Consider the following 21,462-nt stretch of genomic DNA (forward strand, 5'->3'; position numbering starts at 1 on the left):
CACTACTTTTGAAATCCACAGGAAAAACCAGCATGGAGTCTGCATGGTTGCTTTATACCTTGTTGAATAGCTCCATCAGATTGGTTGATTAGCGTGCAGTTCAGCTGTTTGTGCCATAATTAGCATCTTTGAAAGAGAGGGTAAGACAGATGAAATCCATTAATAATCTACTCCATTATGAAAAGCTAGCCATACTAATGGTGAGGACACTTGTTACATGTTTGCAATACTTTGAAAAAAATATTTCCAAAGATATCTTTACAGAGAAGTATTGCACTCCAGGAGGTATGCTCCCATTTTGTTACCTACATAAACATATGCTGGAATATATTAATGAATAGTGTGAAGCAAAGCCTTTTATACTATTATCTGTATGCATTAGACAGAAGTGTACTGATGTAATGGCCATGTTTGTCAAGCTATTTCAGAGGTACAAATGATTGGCAATACATGAATATAGAAAGCTGTGTGATACATATGTACAAATGTTTCAGGGACAGACCCTGCTAAACCATATTTAGCATTTCAAAGATGTTTTATTAGGGAAATGATTCATGTGTCTGCTCTTTTTTGGGTGGGGGAAGCAAAGAAAAGTTACTGTTATGTCACAAACTAGAATGGATTGTTCTTTTGGGGGGAGCACAGTTGAATTACTGCTATGGCACATACAAGGATGTGCTACTCTTGCTATTCTCCTTGTTTTGCATCCTGCCTGTTAGTATTTCACATCTGTAGACTGTTTCAGGTTTTTCCAGTGGGCACTACTGACTGCTTACTTTTAATTTTTTATCTGGCAACAGTTACATTGCAGTTATGTGATACTTATATGTATTATCATTCTGTTGTCTTGTAGGACAAAAAATGTAATTGAGGCAGAGATTCCCTTCAGTGAAGCCAATAATAATATCATTGTTGATGTGCTTCATCAACATGGCACATTTCTTCTGGGAAGGGCTAATCCCAATACGCCAGAAAGGCTTAGAGTATGGAAGCAGATCATTACCAACATAAATTCTATGGGTAGCCACAGCTGAACATATGAGCAGGTGTGCTACAGGACCACTGACATCATTACCTCTGCACGGAGAAGTGCAGCTGCTGTTGCCCAAGACCAGAGTGTAACCAGGGGTGGTTCTGCTGCAGAACCACCTTTCACCCTAATGAGGAATTCTTGGCAAACACCCTCCAACAGGACAACTCACAGCAGAGAGGACCACAACATGTCACTGACATAAGCACTATTCCTTCACAGTCCCAGGAGGAGCTTCCAGGTAGGCCTTGTTATATGACCAATTGAATGCTGTTGCATAGTAAAACAGTTGAATTAAAAGTTACATTTGTGTCACATGTCTTTTTTGGGGTGGTACATTTGTGTCACATGACTTTTTTGGGGGTGGTCTTATTGTTAAATGTGATGATGTTGCCCTTACCTCTTGCTTAACTTATTTCAGGACCATCAGGAATCCAGTGGCATATGCCTCCTGCAGATTGTGATTCATATACATTTATTTTAGTATGGCAAATCAATTTAAAGAAATGTCATAATGTATCATTTTAGGCCTGTATTGCTGTAGTGTCTGCAACAGTGGCAGCACTGTTAATTCTTTAGCATATATTGCACCATAGTAGTGCAGATATTACTGTATGCCTGTGTTTCTCACTTTTTATCACAGATGATCATGACAGTGGGAGAGTGGGCCCTGTGCCACCTGATGTCAGTGTCTCATCAGACACTGATGATGATGATGATGTTGAAACTGAGTCACAGTCGGTGGGTGCAAACATTGAATCTGACACAGATGTTGATATCCAGACACCCCCTTCATTTTCTCTACACACAACCAGTAGGCCTATGCCTACCCAACCAATTGAGCCCACAGATACAGGACAGGTGGAGGGTGAGGACATTGAGCAGAGAAGTCTGGCTACTGTGGCTTCAGTGACTGTTGAGTCTGGCTGTAGCCAAAGTGTTGGTGAGGTGCCACACAGGAGGGATGATAGGGGTGCTCTGAGAGGGCCTGCTGTCCCTCCTACACCTGGTGCAGGTGTCTCTTCTTGTGTCACTTAATGTATGTTTGGGGCCATCATTGAGTCACAGGCACATTCAGAAAGGTGCTCCAGACAAATGCTCAGGGTTTTGGATGTGTCACTGTCTGATATGCGTGACCGTGTCACTGATTCACCGGATCAGATGAATGATATATTGGAAGGACGGGTGTCTGTGATGGACCAAGGGATGTCTGTCATAGAACGAGAAGTGTCTGTGATGAAACATCTGCTGGAGGGAATGGTGTCCTCATGGGAGTACGTCAGCAACAATATCTGCTGATAGCCAACATGGCCATGCCCAATCACGATCACGTAGTGGCGGTATTTCTGCTGGTGCATCGGTGAGTGTGCTGTCCACACTCAGACATGGCAGGAAATGTGGTCATGGTCCTGGGTGTTCCTCTGAAGGGAGCACATCTATCAAACATCAGTCATGTTCACGTAGCAGCAGCGACTCCTGGAACAGCCAGTTCTCATGGTCGGGGCCAGCAATGATGAACTGACCCCTCTACCATGCACAGCTCATACCTGTCCGACATACCAAAATGTAGAGCTAGCACTGAGCTAGGCTCTGTTCATTCAGAATCTCACACACCACTTTCACATGGAGGAGCCCTACAGACACACATACAACAGTTACATGGTTCAGCCTGTCTGCTTCCTTTCTTACTCATCCACAGTCACCGACCTCTTGTGTCATCCAAGGCCTCCTGCCCCCCTCTACACACAAAACACCCTGTGCAAGTGATGATAACTATGCCATATCCCTGTTTTCCCTCTTTTGGATTCAGGGATACAAAAGCTTTGAGTGTGATGCATAGGGTGCATAGCTACATTAGCACCTAGTATAGCTGCATTTGTGTTGTTGAACTGATAATTGTACCTGCCACTTATATTTGCCTTGCCAAATTATACAGTTGATAGCATCATCATATCAGTACTTTTTAGTGTATTCTCATGTAAGGGTTGTGAAGTTAGCAACTGCAATGTGTCTCATTACTTTCTAACTTTTCTCTTTAATGTTTTCCAGTACATATGTATGGTGCACATTATAAGACACACCATCACATTCAGATCTCAAGATTGTATGACAGCACTGTAGTCAAACTCATCAAAATAGTAATACAGTATAATGCTTCTTTTGCATGAACACATGCAGCAGCTAGACAGACCACAGGGCTTTCTCCTCAAGATAACACAGGGCCTAATAACCATGACATGATGTATGTGGGTAGATTAAAAGGCATGTCACTGACATTTGTCAGGTATCACATTAACTTGTAACTGTTATTCTAAGCCTCTTACTTTGGTTTAAACACTTAGACTTCAGGCCAGTTGTTTTCCATTAAAGGTTTGTAGTCTACACTCTTGTGGGAGCAGACAGTAGCCTCTCCCCTTCTGAGCTGGGAATTGCTTCACTTAGGCTTCGGGCCAGTTGTTCTCCATTAAAGGTGTGTAATCTACACTCTTGTGGGACACCCCCCCCCCCCGTGTCATCATTCACTGCTGCCATGCATTTAACACAAACACTGTGGAAGTGCCAGCAAGAAGTGAACATTCTAACAAAGTTGCAATTTTATTTATTTTTATTTTACATTTGTTGACTGAGATAGTTCGACTGGAGGGTGTTAGGTAGAAAGTTAGAGAGTTTGTTCTGCCAGAGGACAGCCTGCTGTTGACCATTCAGGTAGAATTGAAACCACTGGAGGGCTCCAGTATCTAGACAGAATGTTTGCAGGGTGTGGATTAAAAGTTGGTGATCAACCATATCGAATGCCTTGGAAAGATCCAAAAAGAGGGCGGAGGATATATAATTATTGTTGCAATTATGGTTTATGGTGTTAGTAAAGGCTAGGAGGGCTGAAGTAGTGCTGTGATGAGGACGGAAGCCATGCTGAGTGTCTGCCATAAGGCGATTTTGGATTAGATGGTGCATGAGTTGTCTATGAATACATTTTTCCATAATCTTTGCAAGTGGAGAGAGTATAGCTATTGGCCTATAATTGGAGAATTCAGTAGAGCTGCCTCCTTTGTGAAGTGGGATTGCATAGGATATTTTCCAGATGGTGGGAATTTTAGTTTCTACTATGGTTCTATTGATTAGTATTGAGACGGGGTAAGCAATAGCATCAGCTGATTTTTGTAGGTACTCGGCAGGGAGTTGATCAGCAGAAAGTGTAGTGGGTTTTAATTTTTTGATCAAGGTACGGATAAGTGAAGTGGCGACTGGTTGGAAGCTGAACGCAAGTAGGTTTCTAGGGGTGCTACTTTCAGGACCATGGGAGCTAGGAGGTAGTTGGCTAGCTAGGGTTTGAATTATCTCAGTAAAGAATTGGTTAAAACTATCAGAAACATATTCAGGGGTTTTATCAGTAGTAGTAGTAGCAGGGATTGGGGTTGAAGTTTGTCCAGGGTGTAGTAGATTATTTAAACCTGCCCAAAACTTCTTAGGGTTATTTTGGTTTACTGTCTGTAAATTACAGTAGTATTGTTTTTTGTCTTGTAAAATTGATTTTTTTGGTTTCGTTCCTGGATTGCATGTATTTAATGTGATCTTGAGGGTCTTTAGAAGAACGCCATAAAGCCCATGCTTTGTTTCTAAGGGTAATTTTGAGTTTAGACTCTATAGAAAACCATGGTGCAGTTTTTGCCTTGGTTCTCTTTGAATGAACAGGTGCATGCACATCAAGGATCTCAAGGAATTTGTTGTTAAAGTATGTTACTGCTTCCTCTAAGGGGAGGTGTTTTAGAATAGACCAATTACATGAGTTTAGTTCTTGTTGGAATTTGGCAGGGTCAACATTTTTATTGTTTCTAACCTTTCTGAGTAAGGGTTGTTGGGAATTAATGGTTTTGTGCTTAATTACATATACCCAGGTGGTAACACTTCATTGTCTTTAGTGTTAGGTTTTAACCAGGTTTCAGATAAACAGAGAATCTCAGGGGAGTGGACATCCAGAAGTGTATGCAATTCATGTACCTTGTTATTAATGCTTCTAATATTGAGATGACAGACTAGGAGATAGTTAGTTGGCCTATTAATTGTAGGTTTGTAGCTTAGATTACAAGTAGAGGATGTATGTGTATCTGAAGTGAGTGGGCCAGGGTTGGGGTGAATATCACCACCAAGTATTAGGTTGAGTCTATACTTGGTGATGAACTTCAGGAATTTATTTATTAGTTTGTGGTAGTGTTTGGATATAGAGCTAATGTGCCTGGGGTTGAGATGTTGATAGACTGAACAAGATGTTGGATAGGATCTGGTACTGTAAGTATGGTTGAATGTGGAAGGATTTACAGCTGGGGTGATAGTATGGCCTTTTGGGACCTGAAATCCCATGAGAAACTGGTTTTCATACAAGGTAAGGAGGTATGGTGTGAACAAGAGGGGTAGTAAAGAGGCGTATATCATTATATGTGTTTAAGCTAGTGAGTGAAGGAACTTTGTTTTACCTGGTGATGCAACACCAGAAGATAGAGTGGTGAGGTAAAGGTACTGGAAGGGGGATGGGAGAATGCCAGATGAAAGCTAATAGGTGCTATTACAATGTAGGTAGTAGAATGGGGGTGGGTGGAATTATCCTAGATGAAAGCAGATAGGATCTAGAAAGTGGGGGAGTGGCTATATTACTATAAATTTAGAGGTACTGGGGGCGGGAGGAAATTGGGGGCAGGGAGGGGAGCGAAGAGAGCCCGAGCGTAGCGAGGTGAACGTAGCAGGGCTATTGCAGTTTACAAGGTTTCCTAAGGTGTCCTAAAGCTATAAGGTAAGTATTACAGCTCTTAATGTAAGAGTCAATTTACTTCAGTTACAGGGGAAGGAGGCAACCACTCAAGTAGAAACAAAGAGCCCTATGGCTGACCAATATGGTGACCTGCTTAATTACAAAGCACTGTAAGTAAAAGCTTAACAAATGCTTTTTGTGTGTAACCTACTCTGTTTAAATGTTGAGAGAAACTGATTGCAGTCCTGTAGACACCGTTTTGTAGGGAACTGTAGAGTTCAATCTGTTTAAATGTTGAGAGAAACTGATTGCAGTCCTGTAGACACCATTTTGTAGGGAACTGTAGAGTTCAAACTAAGTCACACCAGGTCAGCCAAGGGAGGAAGAGAGAGGGAAATCCTAAGCACCTAGATTTGAAAATCTCATTCATTGCCTAATCACTTTGCATATCAACCATCCTAAAAGTAGCTGTGAAAGGTAAGGCTTAAATATTAGAATGTTATTCACCCTTGAATATGATAAAAGATAGGATTCTTCCATCTAATATTCTCAACAAGAATATCAATTAAAGCATACAATAACAGGAGTTTGCAAGATCTAGGTATGTCTGGAATAATTAGACTTGAAAATACCAACACAATGTTTAAGATGAAAAAGCAGAAAATATGTAAAGCAATATTATCAGAGTGCTTTAATATTAAAACATTCCATGTAGATCATAACTTTCACTTATCTCTAATTTCACAGCATGTACTTGTTCTGCCCCTAATAAAATATATGATAATCTGATATTTCATTGAAGATTAGAGTAACTAATACCAGAAATGGATATCAGCCATATTTTCCATTTGAAACTAAAGACATTTTATGCAGATTTTGTATATAGCCAAAACGGAAAGGGATAAATTTCTCATGTTTATCACCAGGGGCAGCCCATGGTATTGGACTGCTGGACTGCAGCCCCCCCCCCCCCCCACCAGCTGTAAAACAGTAAAAAAAGAAAAGAAAAGAAAATAGAAAAGAAAAAAAAAGAAAAAAAAACAATCACAAATAGCAAACTTTCGCACATGCGCACTAGCAGCATTTCCGATATCCGGACTGCTGCTGAGACAGTCTGGAGCATCAGCAGCAGACCAGATTAGGAAACATTCAAGAGCAGGGATCCCAAATGTCTATGCAGTTGTAGCTGCATAGACTGTTGCAGGAAAGGGATCGGACTTGGACTGCAACATCAGCAGGCTGGGAGTCTCATTGGGGGAAGAAGATCTTGTGGGTTGCGGTGGATTGAATGCTCCAACAGACATATGGAATGATGTAATGCGCAGGCAGGCTTGTAATGCTCCAATGGCTGTGGATGTAATGAAGGGATCTACATCTATCCAGGTGTGTGTGTGAAATGCCCCAGGTGCTACATGGTGGTGGGTAGAGAATAAGGCTTAAACCCTGCACTTTGGGCCTAGGTGGCAAGAGCCTGGATTCCCTACCCACCAACATTTGTAAAAATGTTGCAGATTTTCCCCTCATACTTTTCTGTTCCTCATAAAATCTGTGGTTTCTGTATTTTTGTGTCCACTCCTTACAACATCAGTAGTGCGTTGGTGCAGTCGTAGCATTGTTGCCTGACAGCTACATGTTCTCTGGCTTGATTCTTGGCTGGGGTGCCTTACCTTCTGTGTGGAGTCTGTATGCCCTCCCTGTTTTTGTTTCCTGTAGTGTCCTCCCATCTTACAAAGACATGTGTCTGTCTGGAGTGTTTCTCCCTGGGCCTCTGCTAAAAATTAGCTTTTGTTCCAAGTCAGACTTTCCTGGTTAACAAATGTTAAAAATGACACACATTTGAATATCAGACTTCATATTCTTCAGAAAGTGCATGGTAACACAAACACTTTTATTCTAGCAATGTTCTAAGTGTATAAGATGGATATTTGAAATGTGTCCCTATTTTGAGACTGTATTCCCCCATTATTGGCTTCATCCAGGTTTTGTGCTAAGGTTGAGAGGTATGTTAAGAATTGAATTCACTGAATATGTTGGGGGGCTATATCCCCCCATTACTGGCTTTGTCCGGGTGTTTTTTGCTAATAGGTTGAGAGCTATGGTGAGAACTGAATTCACTGAATGTTTGGGTGCTGTATTTACCCATTATTGGCTTTGTTCAGGTGTTTTGTGCTAAAAGGTTGACAGCTGTGCTATGGTGAGAACTGAATTCATTAAATGGTAGCCATTTAAGTTTCCATCTTCCTCTTTCACAAAACAGCTGATTTGGCATAGTGGTATGTTGCTCTGACTGTTTTGCACAGGGTCCCCTGGGTTCAAGATGTGGCAGTGAAATGTATGGTGGTAACACAGCATTTTATTCTAGCAACTTTCCAACATTATATAAGCAATGATTAAAATGTGTCCCTGGTTTTTGACCTTTTGTCCCCCCCCCAATACATTTTGGCTTTTTCCAGATTTCTTGTGCTGCAAAGTTCAGAGATACAGCTGAGTGTTGAGTAGATTTGACAAGAAGCTGAGAGCTGCAGGGGAATAAAAGTTTAGTGCTGCTTATGCTAAGTCTGCTTGCATTGTTAATAGCACAACAGGTAGTGTACTTGTTTTTGATTTAGAAGGCTGTGGGTTCTACTTCCACAGTAGGTAGATGTATTGCTGATACTGTACTGTGTTGTAAAGGGGGGTGGATGCTGTAGTTTTTTTTGGCAAAGATACCTAGTAACTATGAACCTATCAGTTTGCTATCCATTCCCTATTGCAGTATTACTAGCTTATCATTTTTTTAATGCATGCAACAGAGGCAATTTATTCTTCAAGGGCAACAGGCACTTTATTTGTAGATGAAACAATGACAGATAGTTGTTTGCTAGCAGCAACCTCTTTATTAGTTACATATTTCTTTAATGTGGATTTTACTACTTCAGAGATTGTGCATATTTACTGATACTGGTGGACTATAGAAGGTGGAGTAGACTTTTTATGATGGAAATGTTCTAAATTGGGCAGTTTTGTCATTGGTGTATGCATTTTGTTTCATTGTTTACTGGAAAAATGTTCAAAACAATAAATTTAAAATGCCCTCTAACAACTGTACTGTATTGTACAAGGAATATAATGTAATACAGTCAGGAAGGTGTATCAAAGAGCATGTGTATGTTTCATGTTCAAGGAGCCTATGATTTTGAAAACAGCCCAGAGTTAATCTTTATCTGCCACTGGCAAAATGTATTTTCTGTGAATGTGGGTTCCAATGCTGTTTCAATGCATGTGAGTTTCAAGGGCAGAAAAGTTTTAATGCTAAGTCTATTTTCATTGTGAGATTGCATTGCTTTGTTTAACAGATATCTATTAGGGTTTGTAAAATGCAAAATAAAACTTTCAAATGAAATCTAAATCATCGCAGAAGTAAAGCAGCATGCACATTACAGTGTTTATGGTAAATGGGGCAAAATAACCAAGGAATGGGACATTGGAATGGCTGCAGAGGGGAGGCTCCATTTGACCATGATTTTGTGAGGGGGAGGGGGGTAGCAAACTCAGACAGACCCGATTGAACTATACCTCTCAGTTGTCCATATGTTTGCAGAATGAATAGATATTTGCTTCTTATTTTTGGTTTGTTCCTCTTAAAATTTGTGGTTTTCTAGCAAATCATTTAGGAATGAAGTCACTAAATGACAGACATTACATTTCAGACATCATAACCTTCAGAAAAATGCATGCTAATGCAAGACCTGTTATTCTTTCAACTGTCAAGTTTATAAAAGAGCAATTTTTAGTAGTGTTTGTATGTTCCTCCAATATATTTGGCCTTGTCCAGATTTCCTGCATTAAGAGGTTCAGAGGTATGTGCAAATCGCTTTGTAGAATTAGGAATATCCAAACCTCTCCATTGTCCCCAATTTTGGCTCAAAATGTTGCTCTCCCCTAATAATCCTGCCTCAAAATGGCAATTTTGGAAGAAAACGTGGAGGGTTTACAATTATATATAACTGTAATGATAAGAGTTCTAGATTACTTTTATTTCAGAAATGCATGTAGATGCTCTTATTTTGTTAGCTGCTCAAGTTAACAGTGTTAATATTAAAAAGCTGCCCCTTTTTTGACAGGTTCCCAGCTGTATTGTGTGACAACTTTATATTTTTGCATCACATTTTGGTCTGTAAACTTGTGGTTTTCTGGCAAATTAGTGGCAAGTCATTAAAGATTGAAGTTAGAAAATAATGACAGACATTTGAGTTTCAGATTTCATACCCTTCAGAAAGTTTGTACTAATGCAAGACCTACGACTGTTCTATTATCTAAGTTAATAAGAGCAATATTTAAAAATTGTCCTTATTTTTGGACCTGTGGCCCACTTCTAGTTCTAAGTATGGCTTTGTCCAGATTTCTTGCTCTGAAGTTGAGCGGTATGAGTGTCAGAGCCATCACTGTCAGTCAGACATTTCAAATTGTGACATACTTGTTGCACCCCACGCCCCATTGTAGTGGCTCTGGATGTGTCCAAGGAAGGCAAGGAGCAGTTATGCAGTGTAAGTGTGCAGAGCATTCCCCCATCCAAGGTAGACCACAAGTACGACCGTGGCTTTTCATCTGCCCTTGATTTTGCAGAATGTTCTGGTTTTCTGTCATATTTTTATACTGCTGATTTATGCTTCTTATTATTCAGGAAATGCATGCTGTCACAGTGCCCTGTTGCTCTGTTTAAGTAGCAATGATTTAATGACCATCAGGTAAGCTTGTCAGAGATTGTAAGATGCAAATAAGCTTTAATAAGCATACTGTTAATGAATTACCAGCATTGAAAGCCTTTTCGTTGTTGCCATGCCAAGAATATTTACATAACTAGATAATGTATAAGCCTTGGGTATTGAAATGCATATGACAGTATTTGTAATAAAAGGACAAGATTACAGTATTTTCAGAAGCTCATTACATTTGTTGGAGACTTGCAGTCATCTTTGCAGGCTTACCCGTAAACTAAACAAAATGCCAATCTATCATGTGTGGTCCATAACTTGTGCAGGAATCCTTTAAGCAATTTATCTTGAGCTTGTTTCTTGTTTGCTGTTCATTTCTTACTTTGATCATGTCTTCCCCATGAAACAAGTAGATAGTTGTGTCAGGCAGCATGTCTTTTTTGGATAAGAAACATTTTTACAAGTGGGGGTATCACAGAGATTGCTACTTTCAGCATGTTACTTGGTAATTTTATAAAGCTGAATATAAATTATAATTAGAACTGCAGTGCAAGGAGTAGTGGTTTGAGTTGAGTGCTGCTTGTTTTTTTATACTTAATTTTGACTGGCATTCCAGTAATGTATTTAAAAAGTAATTTATTTTTTCATGCCTCGCAACCTGTTTTCATCTGGATATTAAGTAAGTTGTCATGTAGCCAATGCATTGAAATATTTTTTTCTTCTACACTTCATTTTGTCTTGATTGGACTCCCGTAATGACTGTTTGGCACCCAGGGCAGCATATTTAATTAAAGTTCCAGTTGTTGTGCTTTTGAGCATAGCCCCACCCCCTTTCTAGTTGGGCACACCCCCTTCTCATTGGCCCCACCCGTTCAGCTGTCTCCTGAAGCCCTCCTTTAATTTGAAGTCACCAGCTGCCACTGTCTATCACACTATAATATCCAGGTTTCTGAGATTTAGGGATGACAAAGTAATTTGTTTTGAAAGTTTTGTGAGATGAAAGATAATTTTTAGAGTTACCCATTGTACCTCTTTGCAGAGGTCCTGAATGAAGATTTAACTGTTTTGTCAATGTGATAAAGGTGATTGTGTACTAAAGAAGACATGCATAATTTCTTGCTTAGTTCTTTGTATCAGGTAAATAGAAAAGCATGCATGTTTCCAATTGCACAAATGTTTTGGTTACACAATATACTCACTTTAGGATTAGAAAGTAACTCAATGGGCAAAAATGTTATATATATATATATTATTGCTTTTAAATGAATATTTATTTAGAAGATTTAGCTATACTTCAAATACTGTAAAACAGTAAATTATTAAATGTAGCAAAAAATTAAACCTAAGTAAATTAGGGTAGGAGTAAATACATATAATAGTAAATACTGGTGCTGATACAGCATTTTGATTTGAAGTGTTGTAATAGTTGCAAAACAGCTATTAAGGAGCTAATATTTCACCCAGTGCTAGAAAATGGTATTGAGATAAAAGACACAACTGAAAAAGCACATCTATCACATTGCAATTTTTTCTGCATAATGCATGCCAAGTGAAAAAAATATATAATGACTATACTAGGAACACTACAGGTAATCATGCAATGTTTTGTTGACTCAGAAAATGTCACTGGAGGAAGACTGTGGGTTCCTGTAGTTGACATTTTAGTACTTCATAACTGGTCAATGGGTTCACAGTTGTTCTAGACAGATGATCTGGTAGATCATTTGTAGCCCAGCCACTGCATTACCCAGTACATGCAACCCCTTCCCATAACAAATGCTGGGGCAGTACTAGGGAATAACTGGAGTTAACCACCATTCTCCCAAGTTACATTTGAAGAATATGAGGAAATGACTTTGTCTGATATTGAGGTGGAATCTGTTCAAAAGAAGGTTATTTTTTGAGTGAGTGCATATTTAGTGTAGGCTTTATTGAACCTGCCCAGTGTGTTATCATAACTCATCAATTAGCCATTCATACATTATATCACTTCCTTTCATTCCTATTTATCTCTAATATACTCGTAATTGATGTTACATTATATAACCCTGTAGTTACTGAATCATTCAACCACAGCTGCCATAAAAGTTCATGCTTTTCTAAAAATATTATACTGAAACCTGTACTATAACAAAAAGAAATCTAAACTTTCTAAATTATCATGACTGACACTATTATGCATTTTGAGTCTATCTTTAATTGCTAAAGTATTTTCTTAAATATGTATCCTCAGTTTACTGTAAATTTTGCAAATGTAAAAGCTTGAGTAAAAAGTCAAACTTTGCTAAATATACTTCACCATACAATGACAATTAAACATTCCTGAACAACCTATCACTTTTTTCCCATAATTTTTATAATTCTCAGCTGTAATACGGGGACCTGTAAATATAAATTAACACTATTTACAGTACATGCATGCATATATACCATTAGATTTATTTGATGGTTTATATATATATATATATATATATATATATATATATATATATATATATATATATATATATCTACTCATGTGATTCAAATAATGCTCTACCCCCTTATTTAAAAAGTAGCTCATCCCCAGGTGTCTTAAATAATTCTCAATTTCCTTTTAAAATATTGCAATTTGTATGTATAATACTTTTTTATTATTTGTATCCACATTGTACAATAAACACAAACCTGTGTGATGTTAATTTCCCCTTTTTTCCTATTATTAATCCAGCTGCAGTTTTTTAAAATGGAACAATATTCCCTATTCCTTTCATATTTTACTTGCCCAAATATATATATATTTTAATATTATACTAAGCAACCCCTATCCATAAATTATTCTTATAATTTATCTAGCTCATACAAAAGCCCACCACTGAAGAAGTAAAACCAGCACAAAGGAAAATGGAGTCAGGGGAAAGCAGCAGGCTTAGATGAGGTCACAGTAGATATGCTAAAGATGCTGGGTCAAATATGGGAGAAATGGTTCCCGAAGGTACTCAGAGCAGTGTAGAGAAAAGGCGTATCCCAGATGACTGAAAAATAAGCATACTAGTACCAGTGTTCAACAAAAAAGGGGCCATTCATGACTGTGGAATTACAGGCAGACTCTGAGCAAGAACATCAGCAAAGGATGGGGAATGGAATGCAAAACTTAAAGTGTATGGGATGAAAATAAGTACAGGCAAGACAATTGTAATGGTAGCAAATGGTACAGTTCAAAAGAAGCTGAGAATTGAGATAGAAGGGGAAATATCGGAACAGGTTAACAGCTTCAATTATCTGTGAGGGGTAAGGAAAAGGGAAATCTGAAAGAGGAGTTCAAAGCTAGAATCAGAGGGGCTACAGCCAACTGGCACAGAGTGGCTTTTGTGGTATATGATAGATGAATTCCAAAGAAAATGAAGAGTGAGGTGTACAAAACATTCATGTGACCAGTACTAATGTATGGCACAGAAACCTTGGCAGTAAAGGCAGAGCAGTTGAGGAATCTAGTAGTAATGGAGGTGAAGTGCCTCATATGGGTGGTAGGATGCACACTGTGGGGCAGATGAAAACATGAGGACATAAGAGCAGAAACCAAACTTCCTCCAATTGCAGTAGTCAAAGAGAAGAGATTACAGTGGTTCAAGCACACGTGCAGAAAAGCAGAAGACAATCTATTGAAGATTTGGGACAGACAGGAAGGAGACAAGGGGAAACAAGGGCACCCAGCAAAGAGGTGGATGAAATGTATGAGAGAAGACCTGAAACAGTCGGGCTTAAGTGCTGAAGAAGGCAGGAGAGTGACATTGAATAAAGACAGATGGTGACAGTTGATATTATACCCCAACCCCATGTAGAAAATGGGAAAAGGGGGTTGATGATGACAATGATGATTATTCAAAAACACTTCATCACTAGTTGTCGAGCATCAAATTCTGTTGTTCGATACCTCCTGAAGCCAAAGAAAAATATTGCCATTCTTAAAATCATTATAGTCTTTAATTTTTTCTCCTCTTCTGCTGTTGCAGCTTATCATACGTACTGATGCTGTTCAAAACTCCGTCCAGTTTAGATGAGAACATTTCACCCGTATATTTATTTTACGTTTCATTTGAAACTATTTCACTCTCTCCTGACAAGTCTGTCTCTATTGGCTTAAAAAAGTCAATCAACAATCTCATACAGTTAAATCTTAATTCAATATTCAATGACTGCCAGCATCTAAGGAGCTCAGGAAACCGCTCACCATATGTTGGCGTCCTGAGGATGTGCAAGCCCCTAGGTATGATCCTGTGGTGAAGGTAGGCTTCTATTTCTATGGAAAATATCTTTATTCACCCCACTAGGAACAGGAAGTTTAGACGAAGGCTGTATGCAGACTGCAGAAGTAAAAATGTAGTTTATCTAGTGACATGCAGGGAATGTCCATGTTTTAATGTGGGAAAGACTAATCACAGTCTTAAAGAAAGGATTTTAGAACATCAAGGAGAATTGCGCAGGAAGGTTATTTCAAATGCACCTGCAAAACATATAGATGTTAACCAATAACATGGTTTTGAATTTATGGTTGTACTGCTTACTAATGTTAATATCAGAGGGGGTGATGTCAAGAATAGAACTCAGAATGAAGAGTTGAAGTGGATAATCACATTTCAGGCATATAAAGGTTTTGGGCTTAATGACAGTATACCCTTAAAAACAGCATTAAAAGCTTGTAATTTATTTCTCTAGCCTTAATGAACTCATTAGTAATTAATTAAATGTGTCAATTGCTTTTGATGATTAATTAGAGTTCGTATTTAGAGCACAGTTTAGATTTTATGGTCTAATGAAATGCCTAGATCATGAAAGCACTTGCCAATACAGTAAACATGTTTTGCCTTGTAGATATGGTGGTTGGTCTTCATTTTTGTTGGATTTATCAATTGTGTAGACCCATCTTTTATCATGGTGTACTTCTTTTTTGTTTACTTTGGAACTAATATACTGAAAAAAATCCTTCAGTATAAATACAGTTCCTGATCCCAACATAAGTACGTCATCATAGAAGTTGATGATCTCTTTCTATGGGAAATTAAGCACAAATGTTATCTCCCATCGGGCTAACAGGCATCAGTATACTGCTGTAAATGGGATTTATTCAGACTTTCAGATATTCCAGAAAGGAAAATCAAATGGTTTAAAATTCCAGCATTATTCACAAAAGGGGCATATATAACAAATACTTGTATTTTATTTCCTGTATCTGTGACAGTCATACATCTTCAGGTTCCAAATGACAAACCTGGGGAAGGGGTATCCTACAGACCACAAAGGAATTTCTATTCATATAGGGTAAAATGACCAAGCTTGTAAATCTGAGCTGTTTGTGGCAATCCAGATCAATGCTGGCATCAGAAAACCAGCAATGGTCAGGCAAAAAAATAGCAACTATAAGAGTTTAAGAACAGGCTGTCTGATATAGCAAAACCAGCATTTTATTTTTTTTCCTTCACTATTAGCTTAAGTTAATAAAGTCAGGAAATATGGTCTATGTAGAAAGACAGGTCAATATAACGAGAAAACAAAGGTGAATCAAGGAAACAATATTAACAGGTAAAACAAAGGTGAATCAAGGAAACAATATTAACAGGTAAGGATGTCATGTAAATGTACAGACAGCAGAATATAACATGTTAGATAATGTCATATCAGAAGAGAAAAAAAAACATGGTAGCCAACTTGTATCAGAGGCCATTTAGTGTGGTAAAAACAATTGTTTGACTACACATATGCATGCATATAATTAGAATGATTGGTTAATTATTGATTATGTTAATTGTTCAGCATTCTTCACTCTTAAAGTCTCTAAACATCAATATTGTACAGTTTGATGGAGAACAATAGGCCACTTTGTTTTCTGTATATTGCTATATCTGTTCACTTAAAGATGGAAAGTGGGGAAAGTGGATATTCTTAGACCTGCTTTGCCTTCCATTTCCATTTATTTTATTTTCTACTATCCTTCCTTTGCTCCCTTTTTCATCCTTCCTTGGACACCCCTGTTCATCTTTCAGATTATTTTTAATTGTGTGTCCTCTATATTTTAGGATGTCCAAGAAGAACTCCACCTGGAATAAATGGAGCCAGCAAGCAAAAAAGTACCAGGAAAAATCAAACAGGCTGACTCCAAACACAGGCAAGCAGAGCAGCATCAAAAATTGCACAGTTCCAAATAGGCAAGAAAGGAACAAGTAATCCAAAATCCAAACACAAAGAGCTGGAAACTGTATGGAAAATAAACTGTTAATAAAAAAATAAATAAATTTAGGACCTAAAAATCTACAATTTGTGAATTCCACTAAAAAGATATGTTATTTATTAGACTTGACACATTTTAATGCACACTTCCAATTTATCCACTTACAATTTCTTTTATGAAAAATTTTGAGATCTCAAGGGACCTGATTTTGTGCTTTTGGTTGTTGACTATTTAAAATCTGAACAAGACCATTTGTCAAGTCCAGACGGAAGTGCTCAGTTCTGTGTTTAGTATTCTTGTGCAACCTCTGCATACATTCATGTTTCTTTTAATTCTGGATGCTTGTTTTACACAAAAAATAGGACATTTTGTTTTATTTTTCTTCTCCTTTGTTAGTGCTAAATATTTACAAACACACAAATATGCAGCTGTATATGTATATAAATATATATATATATATATATATATATATATATATATATATATATATATATGAGTCTACCTGAAAGCATTGAAAGCCCACAATATTGAATAACAAATCATTGAGATGGAAGCATTGAAACCTCACTTCAGTGAATGACCAGATCAGCGAATCCATTCATTCCCACGGTAAGTAACCTGCTGGCCAGCAATGTGGAATTCACCTTTTTCCCCAACTGTAGCGTGATCTCAGACTTGGTACATATAGTTACTGGGGGTGTGGGGATGGCACGGTTTCATTTTCATTAGTCATGGAATGAGTGGTTACTTACCCTGGGAATGGATTTGCATTCTGGTCATTCACTGAAGTGAGGTTTTGATGCTTTCATCTTGACGATTTTGGTCTTTGAAATTGTGCTTTTGATGCTTTGAAGTACAGCAATAAATATATATATATACATATATATATATATATATATATATATATATATATATATATATATATATATATATATATATATATATATATATATATATATATATATAAATATAAAAAGTGTGTGTGTTTGTGAATGTGTGTGTAGAGTTCTACTACAAGTGCTTGAGCATCTTGCAGCTCATACACTCTGCCATCCACATTCAAGCTTGATTAAGTTCAGGCGTGCAAATGCTACAGCTTACCTGAGCACATTATTCTAGTTCAATTGAGATAAATGCAAGTAGCCATAAGGGGGGAGGGAGTCAGAAGGGTGGGAATGTAGTCTAAGGCAGCAATCAAGAAGGGAAATAGGTTTAGTAAGCAAGGGGGATTTTAAGGTTAGGGAGCAGGACATGGCAATTATGCAGTAGTAAGGAAGTTTTATCATAGGGATCTGGAGAGGTATTTTAAGCTTAGGGAGTAGGAAGGGAGTTTTAGGTTATGAAACAATTTGGGAATTCAGGATTATCTAGGGAGCTGGGGTTTTAGGTTTAGGTATCCAGACTACAGACTCAGTCAACTAAGCAGCACTCATCTGCTAATAAAGACCTTTGAACTTAAGGGAGAACTAAGTACTTGCCCTTTCTTCAACCGGATGAAAGAGAGAAGCTAGAGATCAGACCTCTTTTCCCCAGACCAGGAGAAGCCACTACCACTCCAGGAAAGCCAAAGGAATTACCAGACAAATAACAAGATAGTCAAATCCAGCAAAGACCACTTAAATACTGAGGACCTCCCAACTACCAGGCAAGTTACCCTGCTTTAGTTTTGTTTGCCTCAACACCCACTTGTAGGAGGCTGAGTTTATACTTGCCACCTCAGATCTGGGACTGTGTGTCAGCATTCTTACTGTCATCTATAAACTTAGTTAACCATAGGCCAGACATGCTGGACTGAAGGTCTGAAAGATATACGCCAAATAGGAGAGATTCCAAAATGGAGTGCTGTGATGCACCAATAGTGGCTGTTTTTTTTTTTCAGAAGTGGCACCTGTTACTCTAACCACATGAATTCTGTTAGACAACCAGTTAACTATCCACCACACAATATAAGGATTTATATTCAGTTTTATAATTCTATCAATAATGCTTACATAGTGAATTGTGTCAAGGCCTTGGTCACGTCTAGATATGCTGTATGTACTGCATAAGTACTATCCACTGCATGACTTACTTTTCTAAGACATTAATAAGATTAAAGAGAAGAGCTTTCATTTGATAAAGCCAAATTAATCTATATCTAGGTATGAGAGGTTTTCAATGTTCAGGTTAATGAAATCTGAGATAATGCACACCTGTGTAGAGGCTTAGATTAAAGACTTTAAGTAGGTGTTCCGAAAGGCTAATTTGACAATGATAATCAGGCAACCTGGTTTGTTGTCAGGGCCCATAGATGAAGTAAAGATCTGAGAGAACTTGTTCATATTAATTAAACGGGTGACCAAGATTGTGGAACTTGTGGGATAGTTATAACTGTGGGTGGAGTAAAATTTGAACTAAATTTGTTAGCTAAGATATTAGCTATTTCATTTGGGTCAGAGAGTGTAGTATTATTGTGGACTAGCTCCAAACACAGTCAGGTGCTCATTGTTAAATTCCTAACATAGTTAGAGAAAGATATGCAGTTATTTTTGGATTTACTGGCTATTTTAAATTCATACTCAGCATTGAGCTTCCTAATGACCCCCATAAGTTCTTTGTTAGTTTGCTTAAGTATGCTCTTAAAGTAGGGGGAATGATACCTCTTTTAAGCATTAAGCAGTTTCTTTCTCTTGTTATATAATTTATTTATAAAGGTATTCCACCACAGGGATTTGTTTTTAAACTTCTCATATTTGTTGTAGATAGTGACTGCCTTAACAATAGAACTATTGCTTGCATGGGAAATAGTGAAAACGGCCTTGCACTGCATGACCCCTATCTACTGATTCAGTTTCTTTTTCAATGACTTAATGAGTTTAAAGAGGCATGACTTTCTTTTGATAAAGCCAAATTGATGAGGGTCCAGAGTTAAGAGATTTTCAGTGTCCAGACTAGTGAAGTCAGAGGTAATGTGCGCCATAGCTTTACATATGAGCCTAGTGAAACTAATGGATTTACAGTTACCAGGGTCCATGGTTTAACATCACTTGCGTAATGATGGCATTACAATGGCTATTTTCCAGAGTATTGCCAACTAATACACAGGCAACCTGGTTTGTTGTCAGCTGCCATGGATAAAGCAGTTTCAGTTTTTGAAAGGGCGGAGAGAATTTGTTCCATAATAATTAATGGTGGTGGCTGGGATTGTGGAACCTATGGGATAGTTATAACTGTGAGTGCACTAAATTTGTAGATTAGATATTAGATATTTCCTCTGGGTAAGAGAGTGTAGTATTATTATTATGGACTAGCTGCAAATGCTGTTGGGCATTCAGTCTTAACGTCCTGTCATAATTAAAGAAAGATTTGCAGTTAGTTATTGCTTTACTTACTATTTTAAGGTCATACTCAATTTGAGCTTTCTCATGGCTCCCTTAAGGTCTTTGTTAGCTTGCTTAAGTGGTAGAATGAGACCTTGTATAAGAAATAAGCAGTTTCTTTCTCTTGTTATATAATTGATTTATGTCTATTCCACTACAGTAGTTTGTTTTTAAACTTCTCATTATATTTGTTGTGGATAGAGACTGCCTTATCAATAGAACTGTCTAAATGGGAGTAGACGTCAAAGGAAGAGGTAGTAGCTTTAGTAATAACATCCTTCAGACGAAGACTACAGCAGACTTTATTTACACCACCAAATAACTAAAGAAAGTTTGTTTTCAAGAAGTCTCTAAACACAGAACTGATTACAGGGAAATACTACTCATTTTAAGGGGAAAAGGCACTAAATTATGGTCTAATTTACCAAGATGTGATGATACATATAGAGTTGCGCAAGAAGTGACTATATTTGTGAGGACTAGATCCAGGATACTGGAGCCCATACCTCTCAGTTGTACAGATTTTTGCAGAATGTCCAGATTTTTGCTTCTTATTTTTGGTGTGTTCCTCCTAAAATCTGTACTTTTCTGGCAAATAGCTGAGGATTAAAGTAATTAAATAATGACAAGTATTTGAGTTTAAGACTCCACATAATTTAAAAAATGCATGCTAATGCAAAACTTATTATTCTATCAGCTTCCTAAGTTTGTAAGAGCAATATTTAAAATCTGTCACTATTTGTCCCCCCATCATTTTAGGCGTTGTCCAGATTTTTTTGCTGTAAGAGATTGAGAGGTATGCTGGGGCCCCTATTTAGATGGTTAACTATTTGTGAAAGAGACTTAGCATTTATAATGCTAAAGAAGCACTGGGCATATTGACCACTGGCAGTGTATGTCAGCCAGTTTATTGAGGGATAGTTGAAGTCCCCCAGTAGAAAGATCTTGGCTATAATGGGCATTTCCGCTAATGTGTTAAGATAGCTATCATGCTCATAAGGGGACATATGTGTTCTGTAGCTACCTAAGAAGCATTTATTAATCTTGCTTAGCATAATTTGAACATCTAAGAGTTCAGATGTGATGTCCCAAGGAATCTATCATGAGGTGATGATATACTTGACAAATACTGATATTCCCTCACAATTAATTGCCAGTGGGCCTGAAGACATGATATGCATTATACCCAGGAATACAGGGAGTGCTTTCATTGCTCTGAAGCTACGTTTCTATAACTACACATATATGATTTTGTTCATGTTGCCATGAGGCCTCAAGTTTGGATGTTTTTTTTTTTTTTTTTTGTTAAGACTCCTGACATTGAGTCAAAATACATTAATGTATTCCATATTAAAATTTACTAGGTTAGAATGTTCATCAAATGGACTCTATCTAAAAAGGCACTAAGGAGACTGCAAAGGCTTTAACCT

General features: G+C 37.8%; 1 protein-coding gene across 1 annotated transcript in view; it reads left to right on the forward strand.

Annotated features, from left to right (window-relative positions):
- Nucleotides 1–16,814, forward strand: part of LOC122808039 (immunoglobulin kappa light chain-like) — a 134,774-nt gene extending 117,960 nt beyond the window's left edge. The window contains exon 5 of the mRNA XM_044079026.1: nucleotides 16,522–16,814. Coding sequence (XP_043934961.1) covers nucleotides 16,522–16,598 — 77 coding nt within the window. The 3' untranslated portion in view covers nucleotides 16,599–16,814. The remainder of the gene's footprint in view (nucleotides 1–16,521) is intronic.
- Nucleotides 16,815–21,462: the final 4,648 nt, after the last annotated feature.

Source organism: Protopterus annectens, chromosome 8.part0 (assembly GCF_019279795.1).
Source record: "Protopterus annectens isolate FY-2018-M chromosome 8.part0, PAN1.0, whole genome shotgun sequence".
In the NCBI taxonomy this organism is placed as follows: domain Eukaryota; kingdom Metazoa; phylum Chordata; order Ceratodontiformes; family Protopteridae; genus Protopterus; species Protopterus annectens.